The following is an 18,515-nucleotide window of genomic DNA, read 5'->3' as shown; positions in this document are numbered from 1 at the left end:
ATAATTTTCAAAAATTAATCTAAGGGCCACTTCGAATGAGGTCACGGGCCGTGTGCGGCTCCTGGGCTGCCAGTTGCCCATCCCTGGCCTAGAGCAAACAGCAGTTTTCTCTGTCAAAGTGGAGACAGTAGCTATATAAAACTCACTGTCAACCTTATTCATTTGGTTAAAAATCAACCTATTCTTCATGATATATTTTGTACACCGATCACAGGAAAACTATTACTTCTTTTACTTTTTCTATTACCTCAATTAAGCATATTGCCAAGGCAAACAGCAAAAAGGTGTGTATGGAGGCCTTCGGAATCCCAAGAATCCACCTGGAAGCGCCGGTGGCACAGTGGCGAGGCGGTTAGCACTGATGCCTCCTCCCACCATCCAAAGACATGCTCATTAGGTTAATTGGTGAATTCTAAATTGGCCGTAGGTGTGAGTGTGAATGGTTGTCTGTCTCTCTGTGTTAGCCCTGCGATAGACTGGCAACCTGTCCAGGGTGTACCCCTGCCTCTCGCCCGATGACAGCTGAGATAGGCTCCAGCAGACCCCCGTGACCCTTAACAGGAATAAGCGGGTACAGAAGATGAATGAATGAAAAGAAACAATGTAAAGCTCAAAATATTATGCAGTGATTACTTCGCCACTGCACGTACGTAAGTGTACACCACACGATTTAATGGGAGGAAATGTATTAGAGCCATGTCCAGGTTACCACTCCAGTTTGACAACAAATGTCAAACGAGCCTCAAAGGCCACCACATCTCCATTAAGATGCTGGCTTTTAAACAGCAGAGAAACTCATTTTGTAGGCATTTAAAGGTTGTGCTGTCAAATTACTGCGGAAACTTGGTCAAAGGGCATCTGAGATATCCCTACTTTTAGGCTCTTGTATGACTCCCTCTTTTAAAAAAAATAACTCAATACTCCAATTTCAACCAGAAAAGACACATGCAAGAATTTCAGGTCTGTCATTCCAAATCTTGTTTTGATGTAAGAAGTAGTTGTGTTGCTGCTGCCTCCCATTAGGAGGTGATTGTTCTCTCACAGTCAAAGACAGTTGAGAAGCACTCAAGGATGGCAGGCTCCCCTGGGGATCCTGCCCGGCACCATATGCTCGCCTCTGCCGTTGAATCGCTCTCACACCAACTGTTGCACTGCACTGACCTTTAACCCCAGAATTCATACGCAGTCACAAACCCACAGCTGATGCAGAGGTTTTCCCTCCTGTCTGATTTTCTTTTTTCCTTTCCCCTCCACAAAAGCCAAATCAGTCAGCCTGTCATCTGTCGTTGACTGGGTTTGATGGAGGAAGGTGTTCCCACAGTCACTATCTCCTGTCTGTATACATAGTCCAGCCTAAACCACACTGTTGCTTCTATATAATTAATGCCTAATTTTGCATAATACTATGAGTTTGTAGCAGGTCCATTGTTTTAAAAGCTTTTCTAAAGGTTAAATGACAGCTTTCTTTCTTTCTTTCTTTCTTTCTTTATTTATGGAGACAGTTCAGACCTTGCACTTACATGATACAGCAATCCAATTGCAAGTGGCCAGCTTTAAGTACCTGTGTTCACCCCTGGCATTAAAATACATCTCCACATGTGTCCCCAGCCAGCACTTGAGATCCGATGAAAATAAACGCAGACAACATTTAGTGCGCAGTAGAATATTATACAGCCGCTGTCTCTAATGGATCTCTACTGCGGAGAATCAGAACCACAAATGTGGTGATGTTTGTTGCGTGCGCGTCATAATTTGGGGAAATTATCTTAATTTTGGAACAAGCTATGAAGTCTCTCTCGTTGAAAGCTCACATGTTGAGTTATTATTTATTTATCTCCACCCTGACTATAGTTGTTTCAGAGACCCACACAAAACTCAGAATATAACTGCATCCCTGTGCTGTTTTAAGCAGTGAAAAAAAGAAATCTAATATTAAAGTTTAATAGAAACACCAGTCATAATTGAGGACAAATGCAATTTAGCTACTGTGTACTGTCGGGGACAGAATAGGGTGTGACTCTAATCATCATATACACCAATTCACACACCTGCTTCCTCTTAAACATAGAAACCACAGGGTTAGAAGCCACATAGCGGTCAAAAATTACAATGGGGATTACAATCCATGCTTCAATGAATGTTGGGGGACAGAGCATTTTGTCTTGCTTTGTCTGCCAGAAATCGGTGAAAATCTGACTTACACCCTTTCTCTCTCTTGCTCCCAACTCCACTGAATTTACAGTATGTGCATGAAACTCACAGGAGATGTCCGTAAGTCTCTAAGTCAGAAGATATCCTGATATGACTTGTAGTTTATGATCCGAGTGTTTGATCGAACCCTAAATCCTAGAGTTAGAGGTATGCAGCACCCTGACACACACTGTGTCATAGCAACACACCAGGTGGTCTGCTGATTGAGGGGGGACCAGAGTATACATTAAAGACACAACTATGTTTGAGGATTTTTCATTGGCATGCTGTGTTTCATTAGCCCTTTGTCTTAATCAACTTAATTAAGCTAACCATAACCTAAACATTTACAAAAATAAAAAATAAATAGCAAAAAAAATTCTTGACAGGCTTTTTTTCCTCACACTCTCTCAAAATACTCCTTCAAATTTCCAATGGTTAGCATGCTAACTGTTAGCCTCAGTAGCTTCTAGACCCCAACAGTAGCAGCGGTCTTCTTCTCACGACCACGGTCGACGTCCCATGTTCCTTTTGAATACAACTAACAGGTAACACATGCTGTCTTCAAACTGCGTTGTCTTTACCTAATTCTCAAAATAAGGTCCATATAAACGGACCCGTCTTGTTGTGCTCACGGCCTAAGTGAACATTTCCAGGCTAGCTGTTTCTCTCTCTGTGCTAAGCTAAGTTATTGTCAACAGGTGGTTAATAATCAACAGCTAGCCCATTGCTAGCGCCAGTCCCCTCGTCTAACTTGACTCTGCTTTGCAAGAAAGCAAATTAATTATTACTCAAACTGATAATCTTCAGCATATTTTTTAAATGCATAACGTAATTCATTTGCCAATGAAAGTAGCTCCGCTTCAACCAGCTACAGGTTTACGGTCACCACTGCTCTTTGCTTTTATCTCCCCCAATGTACCTCCACCTTGTTACCTCTGATGTCTTTAGGTGTCTTGATGATCAATTGTCAGTGTGTGTGCTGGCAGGTCCCTTTGAAGAATCTGAGCCTACTTGTGTCTCTTTTTTTTTTTTTTTACTGTCTTTTCAAACTCTTTGACGCTCCCCTGTCAAATGGTGGCAGGGAGCTTTGATCACCGTGTCCTATTTCAATGTGTTTCCTCCGATGTTCACACCCTGGTCTTTCACCTCCACCTCCTCCTCCACCACGAACAGCGGGTCTTGTTAACTAGTCTGTTCCTACAAGAGTCCAGGATCATTTGACAATGAGCAACACGATCAACGATTTACACTAAAACACTGAAATAGTAGCTACCGCGTTGGTCGCGCATGTTATGAAATACGAGAGACAAGTTCCCTTCTTGGTCACTGCATTTAATTTTATTGCAGGAATGAGGGCTGCCGCCGGTGCGTCTCAGGAGGTTGATGGCCGCTCCAGACAGGATCTGACGGGCATTTGTTAACACGGTCGTTGTAAATGAGGTGAGAGCAAAGACACTGTTGGAGAGGTGCGACTCTTTCTTTCATGTGCGCACTCGTGGTGCAAGGGGACTGCGGGCCTGATCCAAAAAGGGAGGCTGAAAACAGTGAAGACATCTTAACTTGAAAAAAGAAAAACAACTTTTATGCATTGTAAGAGTTCATGGAGAAAAAAATTGGGGTGGCATGCACAAAATAAAGTCTGCTTTTTACTATTTCAGCTCTGCTAATATATTCTTCTAAATATTTTGTTATTCAGTTCTATCTGGATTATTGAGTCACATATGACGAAAACCATTTCAATTACATAGTTTTATTTAATTCAGACGTTTTATTTTACTTGCAAAACATTTCTCTACACATCATTACAACATAAAGTTCTCAAGGAGGCTAGTCGTCCAATAAACTACAGGAATTTATGAAATACAATAGAAATATTTATATTAATCGGAGGTGATTCTAAAAAAAAAAAAAAAAAAAGAGCTTTTCTCCGCATACCAATCAAATATACAAGAGTTATAGACAAAACAAGTGTGAACGGCGTGAACGGTTCCTTTTCTGTCCTTGGTTGTTGGGTTATAAGTGTGTTGAGGGGGGGGTGTTTTTTTTTCTTTTTTCCAGGTGTAAAGAAAAGTCACAAGACAGGACTCAAAGCAAGGGTTTTTACTCTTGAGAAGGGGGGAGAGCTTCAAGGAGGCCCCGAACTGGAGGGGCCCACGAGAGGCAAGGCCCTTCTGATGAGATAATATAAAACTCTGCCCTTTAACATGCTAGTAAAGATAATGATATCCACGGCACTGCTAGTCTTCTCTCAGCAAATGCTGTCCCATCAACTTAAAAATCACTGCTTCTGCTTAATTTTCTGATTGCAATATTTCCCAGAATGTAGAGGAAAGGGTGTGCACTCAGTTGTTGGTGAAGAGAATATCCAGCCTCTCCTCATATGGTGAAGTAAAGTTCCACTGTGTACCCCAGGCTTGGTCCCTCTGTTTCTTATGGAACACATGTGAATATTGGTCATCAGTGCAGGAAATCCAGGGTCCAGAGGCAAAATCCATTAATGTAGTCAGTGTTATTGGAAGGGGAATGAGTCCAGAAATGCTACAACCATAAATGGTGTTGATGTGGTGGAATCTTCTCTTTCAGTAGGAGGCTTAGTTTCACATCATAAAGGAAAGCCCACAATCCATGCTTCAATGAATCCCAAATGTACACCATCCAAACTACCAAGGCCTCCACATGGAGCGAGGGTAGGTCAGGGTGGCCACGCTCAGGGCCTCCCTACTTTCCATGCCCTCAGTAGCGCTCTGGTTGTGCTCGCTGTCGGTCTCGTCCAGGTCGGAGCACAGGTCCTCGCTGGACGTGGTGGAGGGGGCTGGGGAAAGAGCAGAGGATGAGCCGCTGGACAAGCTCCTTCCTCCAGGGGAAGCCAGGTTCGTGCAGAGCGCCTCCCCTTCCCCGTTCCAAGTGCTGTTGTTGCTCCCAGGAGCGTCCGTGATCAGGTCCATCAGTACGTCCTGGAGGTGGTCCTCGTTCAAGGGCATACACTCCAGTAGATGGTTGAGAAGCTCGGCTGCCACGGTCGCATCAATCCCAGGACAGCTGGACACAAACATGTGAACCTCGTGCATGCACTGGATATAGCCGGCCGCAAACCTCTCGCTGGCCTCTTGGTTGAGTGTGTCTGTTTCTGTGGGAGGAGAGGACGAATGCAGTGACTAACCCTATTCAGACAGTTAATTTAAACGTTTTCCTTCAAAACTAATCGTCATCTTATAAAATAGGCTGTATTGTTACAATGCCCAAAATTATATAAAGTACTTTAAAAAATACTGTAGCTACAGATACAACTGCTACCTACATGAAACTGCATCTGTAATATAATCCAATAATACAACATAGGCTATATGGTAACAGATTTCTGAAAGGTTTCATTCTGCTAAATGAGTGCTATTATTAGTAATATATATAATTGTTTGCATTTATGCTACAGTCTACTGTACTTAAGGTAAATGTTGAACTCACTTACTGAAACTTTTAAATAGTGGTGCCTCTTATGTAAAATATGCCAGTGCCAACACAGAGTTGAAATTAAATCTGTGACATAAAGGACACACAAGGAGCTCAGCCAGTCATCGACCTCTAAACTACACACTGAACTTCATCAAGCATTCTCTGAATCATGTTAGGAACTCTGTGTCCTCTTCTGTTCAAACTTGGATCAGTCATTGCATTGTGATGCATTGCAAAAATGACAATGTTTAGGACGACATCAGCTAGAATTTTTGGTTAATATTATGATTATAGTTTTTGATATTGTCTTTTTCATAAATGTGACTTTGCAGTTCAGGCATACATTCTTATTGAATAATCTTTCTAATTATTATTATTACAATAATAACAATAACTTTGTCAATAATAAAGATGGGGCTACTTGGCTAAAAGTGATTAATATCATAGAATTGACTTCAAACATCATCATTTGGCTCCTCTGATCATGTCCAGGACGTATATGTAGTTTTGCATTTGTCCTTATTAAAAGACAAATTAGTCTGCTACCCTATCACTGCATGGAACATAACAAAATGTACAGGCTGAACAAATGTGGGCAGACCTTGGGTTCTGTTCTTCAGTATGTCCTCCACCTTCTTCACCGTCATCTCCAGCACCTCTGCGTTCTCCATCTTGGAATGAAACTGTGGAAACAACCAGAGCTCCATCAGAACCACATGTTTACCTTATAACCTATGACACACAGCGGGGCTGGACTGAGGTGCGCAGTGTGAGCGCTCCATACTCACGTCTGTGTCTGACAGCAAAGAACGCAGCTCCTGCAAACTCTCATTGATGCGAGCTCGCCTCTTCTTCTCCACCAGAGGTTTTCTTGTCTGCAGGAACACAGAAATGATCAGTGGCGGAAAAAGAAATACTCAAAGGCAGACGCTTTAATCTACGACGTTGCTGGTGAATGCGTAAACCAATCGTTTATTCCCCGCTCTCTGCATAAAGCTACACATGCATAATGCAATTAAAATGAAAATCATTAGATGTCCTCTCGAATAAAACACTCAGACTCAAAACTCTGCAGATGCATCCCTATAATGGGGTGACAAGTGCGACATTGCCAAGTGTGCCCAGTAAGTGCCACCATCAGTCCTACAGTCGGTACCTTTCTGTCCCCTTTCTGAATCCCGTAGTAGGACTCATCTTCTTCCACGCCAATTCCAGTGTTGTTGGGCCGAGCCGAGGGGGCCATGTTGGTCGGATTGCCGCTTCTGTGGCTTCTCCCACCGCTGCCTTTGCCTCCTGAGTCGTCCGAGAAGGGCAGCTGGCAAATAGAACCGGTTACAGGCAGGGAGAAAAAAAAAATCGACAAACACGCGAGGCGAGGCGCCCTGTGTTTATTGTACAATCCTAGTGAGACGTGCTGCTGGCGCTGAGTGGCTGTTGTTAGTATTTATAGGGGCTCATTAACATGTGAATACGGGCTGAGCTGCTCTCGCTGGGGGACAACAGAGCGCACACGGCCGGAGCCAATGAGCGTCCACTCCCTTTGTCTGCGGTCAGCCCCGGTCTGCGCCCCGAGGATCTGGATGGGCTTTAATCAGACAATTTGTTGGGTTGGGGGACCGACCGCCTTGTTTTTCCTTGTGCTGGTACTAACAGTGTGCACTTTAATTCAACTGGGTAAAATGTATTGGCATGCATACGCAGAATAGAAAGGGTCATCTATGTCACTGTATGTTTAGATAAATATGTATAAAGACATGTTCAACAGCTAGATTCTTAAGTAATGAATATTACCCATTGATGAGTTACTGAATGGCCTATTTCACTATGTTAAATATTTAGTGTCATAATTATTCAAGTGCAGTGCTTATATTTGGCCCCAGCTTCACATTTCTGTTGACGATTTTCTGACCAGTTTTAGGTTTTCAGAGCATCAGACCGGGAGACCAAGGCCCTGTCTGTTTTCTGCCCTACTCATTCTTTTTTCTGCTGGCTTTTGTGTCCGAGCCTCTGCAGATTTACCCGGCTGTTTGGCGGATGTAACGCGATGCCTTCAGTTGGCAGCTGCTGCTGGCGGCCCCTCGGCCTAAACTGAATCAGCCGGGGGAATTAAGGGCCCTTCTCCAAAGAAAGCGACAGGTGTTAGGTCTGCGCCTCGTTTGTTCTCCCCGTTGTTTGGTGACTTCTGATTTGTGTGCAACTGCATTCTCACGTTGCCTGCTCTGCCGAAAAAGATAATTATGATAGGATATCTGGTTGACGTTGTTAATGAACTGCAGAATTCGTGCTTCATGCTTCCTGTGACATTAAGTGTAAACGTGGAAAACATGAATAACCTAAACAAGTGCACTGGTGATAATTTACTGGTGCTTTTACTTCTGATGCCAGTGCAAGATCTTCTGCTTTTGGATGTGCAGGTTTAGCCCCTTTGCGCACAATGTCTGTTTGTTTTTGTCTAATAAGAGCCCCAACCCTCTGCCCTCGTCATGTTTTGTACACTGCATTGTGATGCAAATCGCCTCCACAATAGAGCAGTTGCGTATGCCCGAAAGAGAACCAAGCATGCATCTGTGCAACCTTCCAGGTAGATGCAGTGTTGCATTGTCAGGTGCTCTTTTACGCACGGCATTTCCACAATTACGCAGCATTTCCGCAAAAAAACAAACACTAAACTCTATAGTACCTCAAATGAAGGAAGCGCCTCAGACCTTTGAAGTGGAGGTTTTTTGGCACCTCGCCACCCCCAGATTCCAGCTCTAGAGCTTTAATGGAGTGGACTGTGGAGAGAGCAGCTGTCTCGGCTCGCTTTTGTTGGTGAGCTCCGCTGAGGGACCAGGCGTCCCCCTCTCTGTCTCTGCCTCTCTCTGTTTTCAGACCCGCCGCCTGGCTCCATGTGGCGGCCAGCCATAACGGTAATAATAGCGGGAGAATGGGCCATATGCACATTTGTATTTCTCAAAACCCAGTGAAGAATTACTTCTTTATTAAAAGTTTGACCGCAGCCAAAGCCATCCAGACGTTTTATGCTTCCAGTTGGACTTGATGTTAATAAAGTGGTCCCAGATTTTACGAGGTTAAATTGAAGATTTTTAGTTTTGATCATGATTTTAAAATATACTAATAAAACAGCACTGTCTTAACCATGAAAACAGCAACAGTCAACTAATACTTGTTTTTCATCCAAGAGAACCTTTAAATTATCCTCCTCTTGTTCTAGCAGACACAAAACATACATTTATAGCTAAAATTCATTACCTTGTATTAATATTAAAATGTAATTTCCCCTGAAAAATTAAGAAACACTTTTTTTCTGGCTTGTGGTTTAGTTTGCCTGGTTTTGCCAGTTCTTCTGGTTTCCATCCCCACCCAAATACACCGGATGACACTGACTTTTCTTTTGTGGCACTCAAAGCATCAAAAGATAAAAATGCACGTCTGTCTGGTAACAGTGTCTTGGTTATTCAGGATAATCCACGGATCTCACATTGATCACTTCTCATTGTAACTATACTATATACAAGTTGGGAAATTGTAAATGTAATTAAACAAATCTTTACTGAAATACTTGCATCCCATTTAGTTTAAGCCTCTTGGTGTATAGTAGGGAAAGCACAGGCATATTAATGATGGCTCCGTTTCATTAAGTGTCCCTGTAAGTGATGACAGTCAACCAGCATGCACAAAAGCAGGGACTCTCTTAAGTGGAATCTAACAATCATTAACACATATGTGCTTTCCTTCCTGTGACATGTCAAAATGTCTGTCATAAAAAACGAGGTCCATTTGGGTGAGCTGGTTCTAGAATCGTGCTATTATTCATGCTGGCTCACTGTCATGACTTATTGAGACACTTAATGGAACCGAGCCATCATCAATACACCCATGCTTTCCCTGTTATAGGTAAAAATTTCTTCTGTACACCTGGAGGCTGAAAATAAATACAATAAAAGCATTTCAGCAAAAATTTATATTATTACATACACCTGAGCTATTGCTACTGTGACAAATTATCAGAAAGGTCTATTTGGGTGAGCTGCTTCCTGAATTGTGCTATTGTGAATGCTTGCTCTCTGTCATGGCTCACAAGACACACAGAGCAGAATGGATTCATCTTTCATGATATTTTAGTTACATTTGCTCTCTTTCAGCCACAACAAGGCAAACTGTCTGCTTTGAAAAGGATCTACTTTTAACTCTGCTTTAGTCCCACAGAATCCAACAGCTAACTGAGGTGGTCTAGCTGGGTGTCCACCTTCCTTAACTTGCCTTTGACTTTGTCTAACACTTGTGCAGAGCAGATTGTGTGTTTGTCCGACAGACAAAAGATACCTGAACTGGGTGGGATGCAACCATTCAAACAACCAGCAAGAAGAGTCTAAATAAGATAGATTGTTTGCTGTCATTATATGACATCATGTAATATAATATTTATGAAATTTATTAATTCATTTTAATTAAACATTTTTAATAGATCAAGGTTAGACTGTAGCCTCATATCTTTATTTTTTTCTAGTGTAGGCCTATTCTGATCCTAGAAATCCAGACTAATGTACAACAATAACAAGTAGTATTTAAAAATTACAAGCCCAATTTGTTGATATATTTGTTGCAGGGCGGCACAGTGGCGAGGTGGTTAGCACTGATGCCTCACAGCGAGAAGGTCACCGATTCGAATCCATGGGTTGGCTGGCCTTTCTGTGTGGAGTTTGCATGTTCTCCCTGTGTCTGCGTGGGTTCTCTTCGGGTACTCCGGCTTCCTCCCACCATCCAAAGACATGCTCATTTGGTTAATTGGTGATTCTAAATTGGCCATAGGTGTGCGTGTGAATGGTTGTCTGTCTCTGTGTTAGCCCTGCGATGGACTGGCGACCTGTCCAGGGTGTACCCCTGCCTCTCGCCCGATGACAGCTGGGATAGGCTCCAGCAGACCCCCGCGACCCTTAACAGGAATAACCGGGTATAGAAAATGAATGAATGAATATATTTGTTGCAAGACTGTAATAGTAATTACCCTGAAAAGTAAACAGTCTGAGTTGCCCCATGGGGCATCTATACATTGATGTGATTCATAAAGCTCATCAAATCAGTGTGAGTGTATAATAGATTTTATTATTATTAATGTTTATGTTAATCATACAGCAAAGGAGGAAGGCATAGAAATCTATGCAATGCCAAGCAAGTGGTCTAAGAAGCAAAGTCATGCCTTACAATATCAAATAAATAAAGCTGTTAATAAAATAAATACATGAAAGATTAATAAGAGCCTTCTATAATGCAGGCTACAAGAAGTCGACTTCTGAAGGGAAGTACTAAGAAAAGGTCTGTATAGATTCATCATAGCACACCTACAATAATAATAATTACTGGAACAAAACTGCCCCACATGTTTGTCTTCTGAGCAGCATATCTATAAGATACATAACAGAGGATGGTCTAACAAAATAGAGAACCAAGATCATTGATCCAGCTGTTCACCAGGGCCTCCACATCTCCAGCATCCCTAGGTGGGAGCTGTGGAGGGCCGGTCTCTCCTGATGTCCGACCACGTGGCAGGTGGGCCCATCTCGTTGGGGCTGCCTCACAGACAGGGGGTCTCCTCTGAGGGGTGTGCCCGGGATGGCGTGGCTGGCTGGAGGTGGGGCATCGTGTCTGGGTGTGGGCTGGTTGAGGGGGCGCTCGCTGGTGGATCTGGGCAAAGACTTGAGGAGGTGGTTGAGCAGACGGGAGCCTAGAGTCTTGTCCATCCACTCACAGGTCAGGAGCATGTTGTGGACTTCGTGCATGCACTGGATGTACCCCGTGCTGTATCTCTGCTGGGCCTCCAGGCCTAAAGTGGGGTCTGCATGGGAGAAAGGCAGGAGGAGTGAGGCTATCTGAATCTACAGCGACCCCTGGTGGTGACAGCACAATCTGCTCTCAAAAGGTGCCAATTTCTTTTGATGTTATGTTTCTCTCTGGGGCTCAGAACCACCAAAAACAGGAAACTACTAAATAGAACATTTCCACCTCAATGTACCCAACATCCTGACATAACACTGGCCTTACCATTACTTTAATTTCATATTATTTACATGTGCCATATCTTTTCATGTGCTAGTGCTGCCCTCTGCTGCCTAATGTCACTTAGGGCAATGGTTTTTAGCCTAGTTCATGTAAGAACCACATATTATTAATCTGTTCATTAAGTTAATTTCCCCTACAGAAGGCTTCATTGGGAGATTAAGATGACACCCAGTATTACAAGAGTCTATAAACAACTAGAATCCGAGGTCATGACGCTATAAAACTCACATGTGTGACACACAAAGACTAGTACACAGCGCCATGCTCCTTACCGCTGAGCTTGTTATTCTGGATGTTCTGCAGATGTTTCACCGTCATCTCCAGGATGTCGGCCTTCTCCAGTTTGGATTGCTGTAGAAAGACCTTACAAGTTAACTTTCTACTTCATACACTGTTAAGTCTGCTTGAGACACGGGAGTTTCATACTCACATCAAGCCTGAACGCTCCGATCACAGTTTCCTTAAGCTGATCCAAACAATTGTTTATCCTCTCCCGCCGTTTCCTCTCAATGAGCGGCTTTCTCAGCTGGAAAAATAACGAAATAAATAGGTGAAGCTAAAAAAAAAAGGAGGTGAGGAAGCACCATGTGTGGGCGCAGGAGACACCCGCATTATATATATAAAAAAGATTGATCTATAGTATTTCCAAAATACCTTTCTCTCCTCCTTGGCAGTGGGATGTTTCTCCACGTTGTGCGCCATGGATGAAGCAGTCATGTTTTTTCCTCGGGTGTGTTTGTGCGCACTTCTGTCCCTTCTCCTCTGAATCTCAGCGCGTCTCTAGGGTCCTCGGCGCGCCACGACCCTCTTATTTATAGGGCGCAATTAGCATGTGAATGCTCCAACTCTTTGGCTGCGGGATTTTCCCACACACGGGGTCCCATCAGTCAAGACTGACAGGTCACTGGCTCCATTCAATGTACGAGAGACCCGGCCTAGAAAAAAAAAAAAAAAAAAAGCTCACAAGCGACAGATGTCCAGCCTGAAACCATGCACTCCACTCCCTCCACCCAACAACAACAAAAAACTGCAGTTTCCTCTTCTCCCAGGGATGAACAAGAGTGTGCAATTACCGTGCTTTACTCCGGGGAGGCCCCTGGCCCATTCTTTTCAAGAGCAACATTACACTACCTGCAAAAAGGCCAAACCTATTTCCTCAAAGCTCACGGGAAGGCACAATAGACTGACAAATCACCTGAGAATATATCTGCCCATTTTTTTTATCAGCTATTAGGCTGTGTTAGATTTATAATTACCAAGCCTATTTAAAAACTCAAAATCTCGTGTTACGTTTAATACAGTAGGAAAGTACTGGTGCGCAGCACATCTTTTTAAGGGAGGGAGAGACACACTCGTGTCTCAAAAATATCGCGGTTTGTTTAGCCGGCTTTGATCACGTTCCGTGTTTTCAAATGTCCGACATCTGCTATTAACTGTTTGCGAGCAGATGTCAGATTGACCAGATGTCCCCCTCCTTCCCCCTCCTACCTTTGGGTCCCTTAAAGCGGGGGCCCCTGTTTCAGAGCCACGCGACTGCCAGGCGAATGCCGGGTCGTGGGAAAAGGGACCGAACAATGGCCGCTATTCATCCAAACCAAATCAGCATGAAGAGAGTAATAACCTTCAGAGAGGGTGGACAGTCCAGCCGAGGAGGAGCAGGAGGAGGACACTCAGGCTTTGGCAGGTGACCAGTTTATTACCAGTGCCATGGCCAGGTGTAACCAATACAACAGCCATACAACAAAATGAGTCAATTACACCTATAATACCTCCAGAAAGGCATCTATGTGTTTTTAAAGGGATCATCATTCTTTACGAAGTTTCATGGTGGACTCTGATGAGTTATTTGAATGCTTTTGTCGGTCACATAGAAGGGCTGGATTCACTCAGTAGAAAGGCCCTTTAACAAAAATGAGCCATGGTCCCTAACTGACCCCCAGTCTTAGTGCATTCCTAACTTGTCAGTTAGCAACCAGAGATTAGTTTCAAGACATATTCCTCAATACTAAATGAAAAATCTGAATCAGATTTAGTGCCACATGCTCACACACACTGTATAAGGGGTTTGTCAATGGTGTACAATGGTGTTTGGTGCAATAAACCTAAATATATAGGTATAAGATTATATAATTTTTTTAGTAATGGCTGTTTTTTAGATGCTTTTAAATAGGGGCAACCAATTGTGAACATACTACCGCCATCATCAGATTCAAGTTCATATGAAATATGGAAAATACTGGCTTACTAACAGTAGTTGTTGATCAACTTATTTATCATTTGGACTTACGTTACTGGCCACAAGACAAACATAATCCTCCTTTAGCTCTGTTGTTGGTCTCTGTTGTGGTCTCTAACTCCTGAGGGAAATTTCTGGCTATTTAGCAGTGCCTCAACAGAACCACAGTATGTTCTCCAGTTACTGACTGCTGTGGATATGGTGATGCAATGCACTGTGGAGTTTGGGATTTTTTTCTCTAAAATGGAACAGCTGTTGGAGATTATGGTATCAGAGCAGGGAGTGTGTTCTTTCCACCTCCCTAATTTTGCCTAACTGTTTGAGTAAGGGGTGGCACAGTGGCGAGGTGGTTAGCACTGATACCTCACAGCGAGAAGGTCCCGGGTTCGAATCCATGGAGTTTCTGTGTGGAGTTTGCATGTTCTCCCTGTGTCTGCGTGGGTTCTCTCTGGGTACTCTGGCTTCCTCCTGCTGTCCAAAGACATGCTCATTAGGTTAATTGATGATTCTAAATTGGCCGTAGGTGTGAATGTGAGTGTGAATGGTTGTCTGTCTCTCTGTGGTTAGCCCTGTGATAGACTGGCGACCTGTCCAGGGTGTACCCCGCTTCTTGTCCAGTGACAGCTGGGATAGGCTCCAGCAGACCCTGCAACCCTTCACAGGAATAAGCGGTTACAGAAGAGGAATGAATGAATGGGGCGGCACAGTGGCGAGGTGGTTAGCACTGATGCCTCACAGCGAGAAGGTCACCGGTTCGAATCCATGGGCCGGCTGGCCTTTCTGTGTGGAGTTTGCATGTTCTCCCTGTGTCTGCGTGGGTTCTCTCCGGGTACTCCGGCTTCCTCCCACCATCCAAAGACATGCTCATTAGGTTAATTGGTGATTCTAAATTGCCCGTAGGTGTGAATGTGAGTGTAAATGGTTGTCTGTCTCTGTGTTAGCCCTGCGATGGACTGGCGATCTGTCCAGGGTGTACCCCCGCCTCTCGCCCGATGACAGCTGGGATAGGCTCCAGCAGACCCCCGTGACCCTTAACAGGACTAAACGGGTTTAGAAGATGGATGGATGGATGGAATGAATGAATGTTTAAGTAAGATGCTGAAGCTTGGTTTCCCTTGTATTTTCCACACAATCTACATGATCATAAGATAACTCAGGCAGAGATGTCATACACTGATCAACCACACCATTAAAACCACTGACAGGATATGTAAATAACATTGACCATCTTGTGACAATGTAATGTTCTGCTGGGATACTTTTGGACCTGATATTCATGTGGATGTTACTTAGACATGTACCACCCACTTAGACCAGACCAGGCACCCGCACAGCAATTACACACACACCAGCAGGATGCAGCCTGACATAGACACACACAGACAAACAGACAAACTGTGACCCTTCACAGGACAAGTGGTTACACAAGATGAATGAATGAATGAATGAATGAATGAATGAATGTGGGATTCACTGGAACATTCTGTTGCCAGTCACCACAGGACACCCTCAGAAGCCCCATGTCCATTCTCTGATGAGTTAGAACTGTTTTGGAGGCACAAGGGAGACCTACAAAATATTATGCAGGTGGTCATAATGTTATGCCTGATCGGTGTACATGGCGAAGGTCTGAAGTTGTGTCTGTCCGTTGAGTGAGCGCGCCCTCTGGTGGTCATCTGCAGTCATCGCAGAGTGCAACCTCCACTGTTGCCATGACATCTTGCGGCCAGAGGCGGCGGTAGACCCCGCTGCAGTGACAGCCGCTCCGCTGCTAACGTGTAGTCGGGCTCAGAGAAAGAACTAGGAGGAAACAGGGGCCGCACAATTAACAACAGTACAAACAAGGGGAGGCGACGAGCAAGGAAAACAAAGCCGTGTTTGTTCCAAGGAGCACCTGAGTTGCCTTTTGCTGTCTTTGCATATCGGGAGAAGCCAGTGAAAACACAATTTGCAAGGTATTACGTTGTCTCTGTAATGCTATAGATTTATATTTGCAGGCATAGCTTGCTCTCAGTACAGTCGTAGTCAGGCATGGGTCTCGCAGGAGTAGCGCGAGGAGCCACCGCCAGGCCTGGCTAACGTTAGGCTAACTTTGCTAACTAACGTTAGCAGCGTTTCACTATATAACTGGTTATTGTAAACGTTGCTCATACACTGTTAGCCGTGCTAAATGAAGCTTATTTAGCTAGAAAATGTTTGTGAGCATTTGGCCTGTTGAGGCCTTCTGCGTGTCGACAACACACACTTTCACAAGCAAACCTGCGGTAGCATAGTTGTTAGGTGGACAGTGATTGAAACATTATAGGCCACGTTGGCTTGCAGGCAGATAAAGCTAGCTGACAAATAAAGAGCAATGGTAGCAGAATTGCATATTAATGCAGCAATTATCCGGCTAGTCTCTCTCTCTGCAACTGAGTTAAGTATCCATTTTGTTAGCTTTGCGCAAAGTTGGCAGGCTTCACACCATCACAAACCAGGCATGGCCAACACTGATGGGCGGTGCTCACTGTCACGTTGGACACATTCTGAGCCCAAGATTTGCGAGTTGTTTTTGAAGTTGTGCAAGTCTTTAACATAAGCGTTTAGCAGCAACAGCGTTGCGACACATGTAAATAAGTTTGATGACTCGACTAGCCGTGGCTAGCTGCTGCCAGTGGATGCTAGCTTACTGTCAGATGGTAGCAGGGCATCTGCTGCTGCCTGCTCTGAAGGGTGTGGGTGACGTTTGAGCTTTCTCCTGACACTGCTGTGTTTGGTTTCTGGTAGGTAAGTATGCTTCAGGCTAAAGCTGGCACTTTTAGTAGTTGTAATGTGGAGTCTGCTTTGGTTATTTTCCCCTGCAAGAGTGCGGTTTTGGACGTGTGTTTCTGATTGCGTTAGATCAGGTTGTGTAAAAGCTCAGACCGACAGCACCTCTGACGCTTGGTGGCCTTACATTAGTGCGGCACATTATACCTGATTAGTAACGGAGTCATTGTAGGTGACGTGCTGATTTTGAACCTGCCATATGTGTTGTTTTCCTATTTGCGTCACTGACACTGAAGCGGGTCAGGAGCAGAGAGGCGGCTCCGCTGCCTGCTGGCTACATTAGCGAGCATTAGGCTGTGCGAAAGACGGATTTGGCCACCTGGCGAAGTTGAGGTGTGTCTAGATTTATAGAGGTGTGAGCGACCAACCTTAAGTTGGATCACCAGTTTTATATTTCCACTCAGTCACACATGACACATCATATATGAATGGCAGGGCTGCACCTCCCACTGCGCTGCTGCTGCTGCTTGGTTTATATTCTAGTCCCCAGCATTGCTTTCTAAATGTGGACTCGCTGCCAAGACATAAGAGGAAGTGTGTGAGTGCTCCAGGGTTGGTTTGTAGAGTTTAGAGGATCCCGGCAAGACAACAGGTTGGTGTCACACTATGAAGACTTAGCGCTTGATGTGTACCTAAGAGACTAGGGCTGATGCTCTGTGCTCTTTCCAATAGACATTACTATGTCTGTTGGAAAGAGACATCTTAAAGTCCTGCGTGCTTAATGACCATGTTTTTAGCTAAATTGATCACGAGCCTTGGATTACATTTGTTGTTGGGCTCTTAGAATAGGTACAGTACTCTTCATGGCTGGCTTTTTCAGTAGAAAAGCACATTTGGGCTGCTGAGTTAAATGCTGTTTAAGGTTAATTTTTCTGTCTCTGTAAGGTGGCTGGGTGGGTCAGGGACATGTATAGACAAGGGTCCTTGAGATATGGTTGTCACATCTGTCAGTTGCGTCACCCAGGCCCTTGCTAGGTTCTTTGAAGGCGGGTTAGAGGATTTTGTATACACAGAAAACTCAAGTGTGTGTTTACTAAGCTAAATTTGTCTCCTGAAAAGGTATGTTGACCAGTATTACATTGTGTCTATTTAGACATGTTAGTCAGTGTACAGGCAGTGGGGTCATACAAAGGTCTGAGGTAGTGTCACAGTGTAATTAGACCGTCATAGTCAACATTGCTTTGTTAATCATTTATCACAGTGACCAGAAGATTCACAAGATTGCCCTGCTGCTCAGTGTGCAACTAAAGGTTAGATCTAGATATGACACTCATAAATTTATATATAAAACCCAAACAGATTTGTCGTAATCACCGTTGTATTCATATTTTAATTTGTTCTCTTCAGGTTTATGGGTAAATTTAAGACCAGAGATTGGTTCTTTACGAGTGCTTAACACAGAGTTTAGCATCAGGACTAGCTTTGCTGCATATGGCTTTAAAGCAGTGCCAAATGGTGCTTCTCATTCACGAGTCTTCAAACCAACCTCCCTCCAGATGGCCACACTATTTTCACTAGTTCTGAAAGAGGGATTTGCTCTGCTTTGCGTTTCACTCCTTAGGTGGACAGTCCGCTGCCTGGTTGCTCGTGGTAACCTTCCACCATGCCTTTCCCGTTTGGCAAGTCCCACAAGTCGCCGGCGGACATCGTCAAGAATCTTAAGGACAGCATGGCAGTGCTTGAGAAACATGACATCTCTGATAAAAAGGCAGAAAAGGTAGAGTGAATTTCACAGTTGTTCCTCGCTTACACCTGTGGGATATTTCAC

The 18,515-nt window shown here is 44.1% G+C and overlaps 3 protein-coding genes across 4 annotated transcripts in view; 1 reads left to right on the top strand and 2 right to left on the bottom strand.

The window, feature by feature from the left end:
• Positions 1-4,121: 4,121 nt before the first annotated feature.
• Positions 4,122-7,031, bottom strand: her13 (hairy-related 13). 2 transcript variants are annotated; one of them, XM_084559410.1, is made up of 4 exons: positions 6,800-7,031; positions 6,432-6,518; positions 6,245-6,326; positions 4,122-5,320 (listed from the first exon to the last, which is right to left on the bottom strand). In XM_084559410.1, the coding sequence occupies exons 1-4, from the start codon at positions 6,884-6,886 to the stop codon at positions 4,854-4,856; spliced, it is 723 nt and encodes a 240-aa protein (XP_084415536.1). In that variant the 5' UTR covers positions 6,887-7,031; the 3' UTR covers positions 4,122-4,853. The 2 variants fall into 2 exon arrangements, with proteins under 2 accessions (XP_084415536.1, XP_084415535.1); XM_084559409.1 differs by having other exon boundaries at positions 4,853-5,320; positions 6,245-6,344.
• Positions 7,032-11,111: 4,080 nt separating this feature from the next.
• Positions 11,112-12,515, bottom strand: her8.2 (hairy-related 8.2; the record flags this gene model as incomplete). Its single annotated transcript, XM_084559411.1, has 4 exons — positions 12,358-12,515; positions 12,134-12,229; positions 11,976-12,054; positions 11,112-11,479 (listed from the first exon to the last, which is right to left on the bottom strand). Exons 1-4 carry the CDS (start codon positions 12,418-12,420, stop codon positions 11,112-11,114), a joined length of 606 nt encoding a protein of 201 aa, XP_084415537.1. The 5' UTR covers positions 12,421-12,515.
• A 2,990-nt stretch (positions 12,516-15,505) lies between these two features.
• Positions 15,506-18,515, top strand: part of LOC311497794 (calcium-binding protein 39-like) — a 10,191-nt gene continuing 7,181 nt past the window's right edge. Inside the window, 2 exon segments of the mRNA XM_084558160.1 lie at positions 15,506-15,894; positions 18,309-18,464. Of these exon segments, the coding sequence (XP_084414286.1) occupies positions 18,351-18,464 (114 nt within the window). The 5' untranslated portion in view covers positions 15,506-15,894; positions 18,309-18,350.

The sequence above is a fragment of the Chelon labrosus genome (assembly GCF_963514085.1).
Source record: "Chelon labrosus genome assembly, chromosome: 13".
NCBI classification, from domain to species: Eukaryota; Metazoa; Chordata; class Actinopteri; order Mugiliformes; family Mugilidae; genus Chelon; species Chelon labrosus.
Note: the sequence above shows the minus strand (reverse complement) of the source record. Positions and strands in the feature narration are given on the sequence as shown.

Excerpts from the sequence above, each read along its gene's own strand:
- her13 (XM_084559409.1), bottom strand. The coding sequence starts at position 6,886 with ATGGCCCCCTCGGCTCGGCCCAACAACACTGGAATTGGCGTGGAAGAA. Across the intron at positions 6,345-6,431 it reads CTTTGCTGTCAGACACAGAC|CTCTGGTTGTTTCCACAGTT; the intron begins GTGAGTATGGAG and ends GTTCTGATGGAG. Across the intron at positions 5,321-6,244 it reads ACTGAAGAACAGAACCCAAG|AAACAGACACACTCAACCAA; the intron begins GTCTGCCCACAT and ends CTCCTCCCACAG.